A 12,755-nucleotide genomic window follows, 5' to 3' on the forward strand; every position below is an offset into this window, starting at 1 on the left:
GTACAGAGTTTTTGATGGTTTTGTGGCATATTTTACAACATATTGAAAAATAACACCATATTTTGCAGTGTAAAAACATCCAAAACGCCACTTTTTTCAACATTAATCAATGGCGAATTTTGACCACTCTGGCTTTCCATAGCTATGCCCCTCTGCCAAATACAGAACCAGGAAGCCCCTCCTTCTCAGTTTAGAGTAATCGAAACTTATCTCAGAGTTCTGCTCTCTCAGTGTAGTTAGGCAGGAAAATGGCAGAAACCAGTATTTCAGTATTTCATCAAGATCAGTTCCTCTGTCCAGTCTGTCTGGATCTACTGAAGGATCCAGTGACTATTCCCTGTGGACACAGTTTCTGTATGGTGTGTATTAATGTCTTCTGGGATCAGAATTATCAGAGGAGAAACTACAGCTGCCCGCAGTGCAGAAAGACTTTCACTCGAAGGCCTGTTCTATGCAGAAACTACATGCTGGCTGAAATGGTGGAGAAACTGAAGAAAATGCAAGCTGCTTCTCCTGCTCACTGTTACATTGGACCTGGAGATGTGGGGTGTGATTTCTGCAGTGGAAGAAAACTCAAAGCCATCAAATCCTGTCTGATGTGTCAGGCCTCCTTCTGTGAAACTCATCTCAAACCTCACTATGAAGTTCATGGTTTGAAGAAGCACAAGTTAGTCAAAGCCTCCTCACACCTACAAGAGAAGATCTGCCCTCAGCATGGCAAAGTGATCGAGATCTACTGTCGTACTGATCAAACCTGCATCTGTTATATGTGTTTGATGCATGAACACAGAGGACATGATACAGTTGCTGCTGTAGCAGAAAGAAGTAAGAAACAGGTGAGAATGAGAAATATTTTACATTCAGTTCATATTAACTGTATGTCTGATCTGTAAACCTCTATATTTATTAGTTATTATAATAAATAATTAGAATGGTGGTTTTACATTGGCACTTCAGTTGTTGAATTTATGGGGACTTATGTTGGTTTGTTAAAAATGAAAGTGAATTCTAAAGTGTTTTAAGAAGTGCTTAATATGTCTGTTCTCAGTCAAAGCTCAGGAGTGAATTTACAAGAGTGAATATACATCCTATAAAATCTGTTACAGCAATATATGTCAGCAAGAATGTGTTGCTGTACATACTGTAGACTATAGTACATATCAGTGTGAATGTGTTACTGTAGGCTGTAGTACTACATATCAGTGTGAATGTGTTACAGTATTTACTGTTGACTGTAGTACTACATAGCAGTAGGAATATTACTTTACTTCATGTAGACTGTAGTACTACATATCAATATGAAAATGTTACAGTACTTACTGTAGACTGTAGTACTACACATCAGTAGGAATGTGGTACTGTACGTCATGTAAACTGTAGTACTACATATCAGTAGGAATGTTACTGTATTTACTGTAGACTGTAGTACTACATATCAATAGGAATGTGTTACTGTACTTACTGTACAGTATAAGTTATACATTCCAGATTTCTATGCCATCAAAATTAACAGTAGTTTGGTTCTTGAGATCATATAATGAATGTTTTTACAAAGTTTTATGACTGTAACTTAAGCATTTGTACAGTGCTGTAGGCCTCAGTCTTCTGAATGTTGAACTTGCATCAAATCTGAATGCTGAACTTGTATCAAATGTCAGTTGATGTCACATATCACATAAACAGATAAATGTAATGTATTCATCCACAGAGTGGTCTAAAGAAGGAGCAGAGGAAATTCCAGCAGAGAATCCTGGAGAAAGAGAAGGTGGTCCAGGAGCTGAAGCAGGCTGTGGACTCTCTTAAGGTGAGTACTGAGTAGAGAGCTGCTGGAGCATCTATTTCAGAGCTCAGTCAGGCCTCTCCTCCAGTCAGCCAGTGAGGAGACCGGTGTTGATGCACTTTGGGATCCTACACAACCACAATGTGCACTATAAGTCATCCAGGGTCACAGTGAGAGAGTGAAGGATAGTTCAGCTTTAAATGGACCTCCATCTTGTCTGTGTGTCTCCTAACAGCGTTCTGCACAGACAGCAGTGAAGGACAGTGAGAGAATCTTTACTGAGCTAATCCGCTCCATTGAGAAAAAGCGCTGTGACGTGAGAGAGCTGATCAAAGCTCAGGAAAAGGCTGAACTGAGACCAGCTGAACAAGTCCTGGAGCAACTGGAGAAGGAGATTGCTGATCTTAAGAGGAGAGACACTGAGCTGGAGAAGCTCTCCCACACAGAGGATCACATCCATTTCCTCCAGGTATTTCTTCCATTTCCTCCTCTGTTGCAGCTATAGAGGAACAATCAAGTTTCTGTAATGACTCTTCACAAATGCTCATTAAAGCAAATATATATATAACTGTCTAATAAAAAAAATCCAAATCAAAATGTATTTATATAGCGCTTTTTACAAAAGGTGTTGTAACAAAGCAGCTTTACAAATGTCCAAGTCCAAGCCCCCAGTGAGCAAGCCATGGGTGACAATGGCAAGGAAAAACTCCCTAGTGTAACGTGTGTGGCCCGAATGCCAAAAGGTGAAGGGCAGGATACACAGACTCCAGTGACGTGGATGAACATTTATTGTTACATAAAGACAGTGGCACTCACATATGACACAAGAAATAAACATAAACACAAAACCTTTAACATTAAACAACAACGACGATAAACACGAATACATGTAACAACAACAAGGGGAACAAGCATACAACGACACTGCTAACATTTAACATCAACATGCTACATCAACAATGACCAGCGATACTGCACACACTGACACGAGGACAAGACGAGGTACAGGTCTGTGCAGGCATGGCCACAGACGAGGTTCCCCCCACTGAATGTGGCGGGCCAAACCACGTGACTCGTGGGAGGCGAGCGCTCCGTGACAGTACTCCCTCCCAAGGAACACAGCTCCCGACGCGTCTGTCCAAATAATGCGAACATCTGGGCGTCATGTACACGTAAACACATAACACAGCATGGCAATGCCCAGTGCCCACCCAGTACCAGGCAGGTCAGGTGCTGCCAGCAAGGGAGACCTTGCAGCTTCCCTGCCTCTCTCAGAGCAGTCCGGTACGCTACCAATGACGTTGCGCCTGTAAAGACAAAAGGCGCAAACACAAAACACACAATAGCACCCACACACAAACATACAAGGCGCTGTCATGTGGCGCCCACCATCCGCGCAGGTCGCCTCAAACGTGTCCGTGGCGTCAACAGACACGCGGGGGTGCACATCCGTCCTGGTTCCATATGTGCTATTTCCCCAATGGTCCTCCTCTCTCCTGCCACTCTAGGAGTGTCCTAGAGGCAGTTTGCCTCCGGGGCTTTGGGCAGACCCCTTCAGTCTCCTTGGTGAGTCTGCTGAAGGGAAGGGACTCGAGCTTCAACTCTGTCCTCCAGAGATCCTGATGGCTCCATCCAACCGCCCTCATTCTGGTCATTGTGGCGCCCCTCGGTCCTCCTTGGCCCAGGCTCAATAGCCCCAGCCCCCCCCATGAAATTCCTGGGGGTGTTCCCCTCCACTTCCGGAGTGGACTTGGATGGCAGTCGTGGTCCTCTCCCCAATCACCTGGGATCCTTGCAGCAGTGTGGGGGATGCCTACGCACCTCCCGCTAGGAAGTCTGTTTTTAGGGGAGCTGGCGTCCTGTGGTGGTTTGTCATTCTGTAACACGTGTGGCCTGAATGCCGAAGGGTGAGGGGCAGGATGGACAGACTCCAGCGATGTGGATGAACATTTATTGATGTAGAACATAATGGCACTCACATAAAACATGAACGATGAACACTAATACATTAAACAGTAACTAGAAGAACATGTACAATGACTATGCTAACATTTAACGAAACATGCTATAATAACAATGACCAACACACTGCACACTTTGACAAGAGTTTAAATACATATAGACAAGACGAGGTGCAGGTGTGTGCAGGTGTGGCCACAAACAGATCCACCCACTACACGTGGCAGGCCAAACCACATGACTCATAGGAGGCGAGTGTTCCGTGACACTCTGGCTGCTGCATTTTGAACTATCTGGAGCTTGTTTAGGCACTTAGTAGTACAGACTGATAGTAGATCATTACAATAGTCCAATCTTGAAGTAATAAATGCATGGACTAGCTTTTCTGCATCATGTGAAGAGAGCATGTTCCTAATCTTTGAAATGTTCCTAAGCTGGAGAAAGGCAGTTCTAGAATTATTATTTACATGAGCTTTGAATGAGAGACTGGGATCCCTAATAGCTCCCAAGATCTTTAACTATTAGGGAAGATGTGATTGGGAGACCATTGAGGTTCATCGAGTAATTAGAGAGTGAGGACATAGCTATATTTAGGTCTAATAGAAGCACCTCTGTTTTGTCAGGATTAAGTGAGAGAAAGTTCCTCGACGTACAGTGTCTGACGTCCCTTATGCATTCGTCAATAATACTAAGATGATATATGTCTTCTGGTTTCTCTGAGTATCATCAGCATAGCAGTGGAAACCAGCACAGTGTTTACATATAATGTCACCTAGAGGTAGCATATATAAAGAAAAAAATCAAAGGCCCTGGAACAGATCCTTGTGGGACACCATAGCTAACCTTGTAGTATGCTGAGAAGTCTCCATTTACGATAAACTGGTAGTGACCAGCTAGATAAGATTTAAACCAGGAAAGGGCTGTTCACCTAATCTCAACAACATTTTCGAGTCTATCCAGTAAAATGTTGTGATCTATAGTGTTAAATGCTGCAGTCAGATCTAGCAATATAAGCAAACAGACATAACCCTGGTCAGAAGCCAACAACGGGTCATTAACTACTTTAATTAGTGCTGTTTCCATACTATGATTAGGCAAAAACCCTGACCAAAAATTTATTGTATCTGGTTCCAATTCGGATATGAGCTGAGCTACAGCTATTTCAAAGATCTTGAAAATAAATGGAAGGTTTGTTAACAAATGTGTATTTGGTCTAATTTGGCATGAGATCTTTTATTACTCATGTACACCTTTATCCTTCTCCATTATGTTTTCTTCTCTTTGCAGAGATTCCAGTCTGTCTGTGTCTCTTCTGGATCTGAGGACTCTCCCAGCATCCCTGTCCATCAACATCTCTCATTTGATGGAGTTAAGAAATTTCTTTCTGATTTGAAAGAGCGACTAGAGGAATTCTGCAAGAAGGAATTCAACAAAATCCCTCCACATTGTAAGAGGAGCCATCCTGCTGTGAAACATAATGATGGAAATCTCTATTTACTTAGTGACAGGATAAAGAAAGCTATAAGATTTCCTAAACTACATAGAACAGATTTAATCTTTTTTGAAATTGGACAATTACTGCTGCCCTCTAATGGTAAATATCATTCAGGCAGATTGTGCTTTGACTCTCGTGTGCTGATGGTTTGAAATCTTCAAATATCTTTAAATATGTCTTGTTTTCAATGTTTGTACTATTAAAAAAATAGTCTCACACATTCAGAGAGTGACAGAGAGAGACAGAGAGAATGTCAGAGATACACATAAAGAGATGAAAAGGTTATAGAGAGATGACATAGATGAGGACAAGAGAAAGGTAAAGAAGGTAAATGAGAAGGTAAATGATCTGTATAATTTATAGAAATTAAACATTTCATGATTGATTATACTGATAAATGATTATTTTAAATTATTGTTTAAATTTTCAGTCACTAGTGAAGCATATCAGAATCCAGCAGTTATATTTGTCCATGATGATGTCAGGAACAACAAGCATTAAGAGTCAAATATATTAGACAGTGAAAACATGCTGCATCAGTTACCAAACAGTAGACAGTAAATAGTAAACAAAATAGTAAATAGTAAACAGTAAACAGTAAATAGTAAACTGAAATACCAGGTGAGAATCATAAACAGAAATCCAAAACAAACGTTCAAAACTGGGAGAGCCAAACACAAATAAAGACTCTTAGAATTGCTGGACATGATCAAACTTCACAAACAAACAAAACTTAAATAACTAACCAAAGCAAATAATGTATGAACACATCAATATTTTATTTATTGTATCATAACACAGATAACACACATTTAGTTTACAAACACACACAGTGTATGTGTGTGTGTGTGTGTGTGTGTGTGTGTGCGTGCGTGTGTGTGTGTGTGTGTGTGTGTGTGAGAGAGAGAGAGAGTGAGCAAGAGAGAGAGAAAGAAAAGACAAGAGAAAGAAGTAGAGAAACAGAAAATCTTCCTGATGATATTTACTGATCTTCCCCAAAATCCATAATTAACAGAAAGATTAGAGAATGTTTTCTTCATAAACACATAATCCACATATAATCCCACATTTATTCTGATCACATTCTGTATTTCTGGATGGATCATTTGGGTCTCATTCATTCATTCTGTTGGATCATTTTGATTCTGTTTCTCTACAGCTACAGCAGTTCAGATTTTATTCTCAGTGCCAAAGACCAGAGAAGATTTCCTGAAATGTAACATACACACATCCATACACATCCACACACGCACAATCACACTTACACATTCAAATATAACTTGTACTCATGGTTTTAATATGAAGATGTCACTGTTACCATGGTGACCACCACTAAATGTTCCTTAATGAAATGTATGAGACACAAATGAGTTTATTTTAATCGACATTAATAGAACCATTTTGATTCTGTTTCTCCACAGCTGCAGCAGTTCAGAGTTTACCCTCAGTGCCAAAGACCAGAGATTTCCTGAAATGTAACACACACACACACACACACACAGACAAAAGCACACTTGCACATTCAAATATTACTTGCACTGGTTTTAATATGAACATGTCATTGTTACCATGGTAATCACCATATTTTAATTGACATTAGTAAAACTTGTAAATAAAAACTTCAAATGTTCTTTGTTTCAGATTTCTGTCAGCTGACTCTGGATCCAAACACAGCACATCGTCGCCTCCGTCTGTCTGAGAGGAACAGAGTGGTGACAGGGAGTGGAGAAGTCCAGCGATACTCTGATCATCCAGAGAGATTTGACCGCTGGGCTCAGGTGTTGAGTAAGGAGAGTGTGTGTGGACGCTGTTACTGGGAGGTTGAGTGGAACGGTGTGGGATGGGTGTTCGTATCAGTCTCCTATAAAGGGATCAGCAGGAAAGGACGGGGTAAGGAGTGTGTGTTTGGATTCAACTCTCAGTCCTGGAGTCTGCGTTCTCCCACTCTCTCTTTCTGCCACAACAACATTGAGACTGAGATCCCAGGACCACCGTCCTCCAGAATAGGAGTGTATGTGGATCACAGTGCAGGAACTCTGTCCTTCTACAGAGTCTCTGACACAATGTCCCTCCTACACACAGTCCACACCACATTCACTCAGCCCCTCTATGCTGGGTTTGGGGTTTGGAGAAATTCAACAATGAGGTTGTGTGATCCCAGCTAATGTATTTGTGGTATAGTTTTTGTTGTGTTTTGGTAAATACTAGAGAGATGACAAATTAACATGAGCTTTATCTTTTGTTTTACTGGTTTTAAGGTAGAATAGCTGATTGCTGCAAAATGTCAATACATGTTAAATTTTTATTATGTGTATAAAGATGTCTTGTGGCCGCAGACATGTCTTGAATTTTCCATTGTAGATTTCTTTTTCTCACAGTATCACATGTAGGAGGAGAACAGTATGTTTGTATTTTCCTGAAATAAACTCCATCTGATACTGCTTCACCTACACATCACCTCTCCAAAGACTCTTTACCCCCTACAACCTAGAAACCAGACACAGACCCTGTAGTTTCTCATCTACTGTATCTGGGATTAACTGTATTTGGCTACTCAAACTCAGTTTTGATTTTATCCTGAAGAATTCAGTTTTCATTGACAGTGTTGTGCTGCTTCCCTCTTGTGGTGATGTACAGTAATGCGTTATTACTGTGCTCTAAAATCTCTGGGACTGCAGTATATGGAGTTTCTCTCTCTCTCTCTCTCTCTCTCTCTCTCTCTCTCTCTCTCTCTCTCTCTCTTTGTTATCATCTATTGCAGTGTCACATGACCACACACCCTAAGGAAGTGATCTATTTGTCTGTTATAGATTATGTGATTATTCAAATCATGATAAATGTGTCTTATGTACGTATGTGTGATGGGGTTAATTGTCATGGAATGCTCGCCTCCTGTGAGTTACGTGGTTTGGCCTGCCACATGCAGTGGGAGGATCTGTTTGTGGCCACGTCTGCACACACCTGCACCTCGTCTTGTCTATGTATTTAAACCCTAGTCTTGTGTGCAGTGTGTTGTTTTAACTATATGTATCAGTTGTGTCTATGTTTGCTTAATATCATGTTAAATGTTAGAAGTTGTTAGTGTGTAGTGTGCTTATGTTAATTGTTTGTGCTTACACATGAGTGCCAGTTTTGTCCTTTGTGTTTTATGTAAATAAATGTTAGCCTATGTCCAGAGATTCTGTGCATTCCGCTCCATGCCCTTTGGCACTCAGGCCACTGCGCGTTACATTAATTATGGGGTTGACTAGGTTTTAATAAAATACTGAATATGTATTGTGTTAATGATGCTGATTAACCTTGAGTTAATGACCACCGTATTTAATCAGTGTTTTCTGTTTTTAGTTCTTATGGTGTTTATGTGCAGTTAGTAAATAAAGGAAACATGAATATGTTGGAGAATTGATCCATAATTCAGTGGTGATGCTAAATGACAGCATTTATGTTAGAGTGAACACCCTCACACCTCCAGGGTGATTTAGGCTACTGGAGTCTCACATCTTCAGGGTTCTTTATACGGCAGCAGTGCCTCCACTTTACTGTGATGCTCCATCACATATGTATATAGCTTTGATACATTTATAGATGTGTTCATGTGTTCATACACTGAGCAAGAACGTTTACCTCGTTTTCAACAAAACACAAATTTCTCCCACAGGTACGTTAACAAGCAAATAAGACACAGTGCAGCAAACACTTTATCTGAGGATTCTTACACATGAATCTCAAACATCTCTAAACAAAACACAATCAACTACACAACGTAATGCTTCAACAATACAAATTTAAAAGGTACAAGCAGTAATTTTCCAAGGTAGGAACTGACATGGAAAAATAAAGGTAGCTAGCTAAGGCTGAGGGCAGACGTCATGGAAACAAATCTGATGACCTCACAGCATTACCTGACTAAATCAGCGAATATCATCAAAGATGGAAAAATGAGTGCAATACTTATAATCGCCACAAGAGGGACATCATGACTAAACCATGATAGTTTAATCTGAAGCTGCTGTTCATTATGTAGTATGGAGACTTTCCCTGTGCAGAATAACCTCCCTCACAATCATTTCCCTCGCAGCACTTGGTAGTTATTGTGGATTCCTCATCTCATCCTACAGGTGTTCATATATTGATATTAAAGTCCTGGTTTTATGCACATTATTTATTTAATAGCTACTTTCACTGGAAGCTGTAAAGAGTGGTTAAATGCAATGTTTCATTCACAAGAATTCCTTAGTAGTTCAGGACCTTCTGGTAGACTGTGAAATAAAACTACTAGTTGGTAAGCTGTAGAAATATCTAACTGCAACCACTGACATACCTTCTCCATTGAAATACCTGTGAAAGTTAATGTTAAATAAAAAGGAAATGTGTTGATATTATTTACAGTTATGTAGATAAAGCTAATTAAAGATAAAGCTTGCATGTATCAAAATCCAGGAACTCACTGAAGATCAGTTTGGCTAGCAACTATCTATGCAGCTTTTAATGGAAATTGGTGTAAATGATGAGTGAGTTAAAGATAAACACCCATGTTCTGCCATATTTTCCTAATTATCTAAACCTATTAAATGATCCTCCCAATCAGCAGTTTTGTGTTAAATTTCCAACTACACAAAAAGTAGAGATATCAGGAATATTATACGGAGTGTTTGGAGTAGCTGAACAGACAAATGCACAGAAAACAATTATAGAAATAATAAAAATTAAAAAGTTGAGATCTGACATATCGTGTAATGTATTAATTATTATTATTATTATTATTATTATTATTATTATTACAAATGAAATACAGACATTTCAAATATTTTCTTTCTCTTTAGAGATCTTCTTCAGTTTTTATTTTGGTGTGATTATAAATTGTTCAGCTGAATAAGGTGGCAGCATTGGTTAAAATTCTCCAAAATAAGGATCTTATAGGTATGATGTACATGAGCTAAAACAGTTCCATCACATAATAGCAAACTCAAAGTTGAGGCGAGCACTCTGAGGCCAAAAAACAAAATAAACAAACAAACAACAAAAAACCCCACAATAAAACACTCCAACACTTTTCTTATGCAAGTGTGTTTTCATAAGATATTTGACCTAATACTACACCAAGAAACCATCCTACTAATATGATCCTCTCACTGTCACGTGGTACAGCCCGCCGCATGCAGTGGGAGTTTGTTGTTTGTAATCACGCCTACATGTCTGCACACACCTGCACCTAGTTAGTGTTTGTTCTGTGTTTATGTATTTGAACCCCTGTAGGTGTGTGCATCAATGTCGGTCATTGTTCACGTTACCTTTGTGTGTACATTTCTTCACAGTGTCAAAGTTAGTGTTCGTCGTTCAAGTTATGTGTGATGTGTGAGTGCCATCGTTGTCTGCGATGTGTGTTAATTAACGTTTGTCACTGTCGAGGGAGTCTGTGCGTCCTGCTCCGCGCCCTGCGGCACTCGAGACGTTACAGATCCTATATAAAACTGTTATTGACTAATCCACAAATTAGATAAAGCAAATGAGATGACTGAATTTAATTCTTTGAAGAAAAGAATGAACTGTTTGCGCTCTCCAGTAAAGCTTCATCCATGGGAGGCTTTTCTAATCAAACGGTTCTGAGTGTAAATTACATTTAATATAGTTACTGAATTCATGAGAAAGTAAGTGTTATTTAATTTTTCCCAATAATTTTATGTAGTTTACATTACCTTGTATAACTGTTCTTGTGAATTTCAGCGGTATATCGCTAATCTACCCGCTACAGCGCAAATGCACACCAGGCATTCAGAGAGAGAGAGTACTTAAGTACTACGAGTATTTAAGCTCTGCTCAAATCAATAGAAATTTAATCTGATAATATTTACAAGGTGGTTATTGTCTAGTCAAAAAACAAAACAAAAACAACAGCACTATGACCGTTAGTTGAAGTTAGCATATTCTCCGCCGTCGTTCTTGAAATATCAAGTCTACATTAGAACTCAGCAGGCTATCGGACAACAGCGGTTTTCCCTCTTTTTCATGCGGTTTGAATATACTAAAGCTATAGAGTATTGAACTTCTTGAATTTTGAGAAGGCGAGTACTTTATTAGTATGCTTGTTCTTTCGCCTATCTGACTCTGTTTCTGTCAGTTTTCGGCTGCTCTCTGTACTTTCCCGAATGGTCAGAGATATAGCAGTGCACAGTGCTAAAACACTATTTTGTCTCGTTTAAATGCTCTCATTAGAAGGTTGGTAGCCTGTTCCCCGCACTGCGTTATCAAAATGATAGTAATGAAAATCATGCGTGTCTGAGTGTATGGATATTTGAGGCATTGTCCTGAGGCATTTCGTTGTTCTAAGGAAGACGCTCGCAATGTGGTTAAAATCCTAGCCAATAGATTCAGATCAGGGACCCTGTTTCAAAGTTACTCAGAAACTATGCACCTATCTAACTATTGACTGGAAGTTTCATATCCCTTATCATCCTTAGTCATCTGGCATTGTTGAGAGAATAAATTGTACCTTGAAAGAAAGGTTAACAAAGGCTATGATGAAAACAGGAAAGAAGTGGATAGATGTACTGCCAGCGGTGTTATGTGGGATCAGAATGACGCCCAGTGCCACCACCAAATTGTCACCATTTGATGTCATTTTTGGTAGACCATTTACCACCCCATGGGTCAGAGATAACCCAGGTGTTTCTCATTCAGGTGACATGGACGTGATCTCGGTGGACTACACCCAAATGTTGACTGAGAAATTGAACAGTGTGCATGGTAATGTCTCTTTCACTCTCACTCTTCCCGCAGACAAGCCTACTCATCCATTTATTCCAGGTGACACTGTTTTGGTCAAATCATTGAACCCTTGGAAAGTTGGTGAAGCTGTGTACGGACCCCCAACAACCGTGATTGCAGTGACCCGAACCGCTGTGCTAACATCGGGATCAGCACAGTGGATACACACCAGCCAGCTGAAGAAAACACCATTAGCTGACGCGTCCGACAAGCAAAATGCACCTTAACATGAAAAGGTTTTATATATGTTGTTTGATGATATCTAAAGGTGGGATGATGAAGTGATTGACAGCCAATACTGATGTGAATGTGAACAGACAGGCAGCTGACAAAACATTGGCTAAATTAAGCTTCACATCTTTTCTTTACCTTTCATTGTGTTAATAAAGTTGACTGTTTGATTTTACAATTTTGATGTAAAGCAATGTCTTGGGGTTTAATTTCTTCCATTACAAGACCAGGAAGAAAAATCCTTCCTCCCAAAATGGTGCATCAGTGGTGTTAGATTGTTGCTTTTGTTGTCTTTTGAGCAACTTGCATCATGATTTCTCTTTATGACCATTATACTTGGGCATTCCTGTCTCAGGCAGTAGAAACTTCTTGTTTTAAACATTGACTGTATATAGAAATGCACAGTAAATCTGCATTAAATTCTGAACACCCATTGAATTTCTGAAGTGACCAAGAAGGTCAAAATTAGAGTTTCCAGAGTGCTCTCCACTTAAATGGTGGAAACATTTCTGGCCACTTTCTAAA

The 12,755-nt window shown here is 39.8% G+C and overlaps 1 protein-coding gene across 2 annotated transcripts; it reads left to right on the forward strand.

Moving 5' to 3' along the window:
• Positions 1-206: 206 nt before the first annotated feature.
• On the forward strand, positions 207-8,628 carry LOC113587480 (tripartite motif-containing protein 16-like). Of its 2 annotated transcripts, XM_035525270.2 has the most exons (7): positions 207-836; positions 1,709-1,804; positions 2,016-2,249; positions 5,027-5,186; positions 6,394-6,450; positions 6,656-6,709; positions 6,876-8,628. In XM_035525270.2, exons 1-7 carry the CDS (start codon positions 249-251, stop codon positions 7,397-7,399), a joined length of 1,713 nt encoding a protein of 570 aa, XP_035381163.1. In that variant the 5' UTR covers positions 207-248; the 3' UTR covers positions 7,400-8,628. The 2 variants fall into 2 exon arrangements, with proteins under 2 accessions (XP_035381163.1, XP_035381165.1); XM_035525272.2 differs by lacking the exon at positions 6,394-6,450.
• The last annotated feature ends 4,127 nt before the right edge of the window (positions 8,629-12,755 follow it).

The sequence above is a fragment of the Electrophorus electricus genome, chromosome 6 (genome assembly GCF_041902795.1).
Source record: "Electrophorus electricus isolate QZ-2024a chromosome 6, ASM4190279v1, whole genome shotgun sequence".
Classification (NCBI taxonomy): Eukaryota; Metazoa; Chordata; class Actinopteri; order Gymnotiformes; family Gymnotidae; genus Electrophorus; species Electrophorus electricus.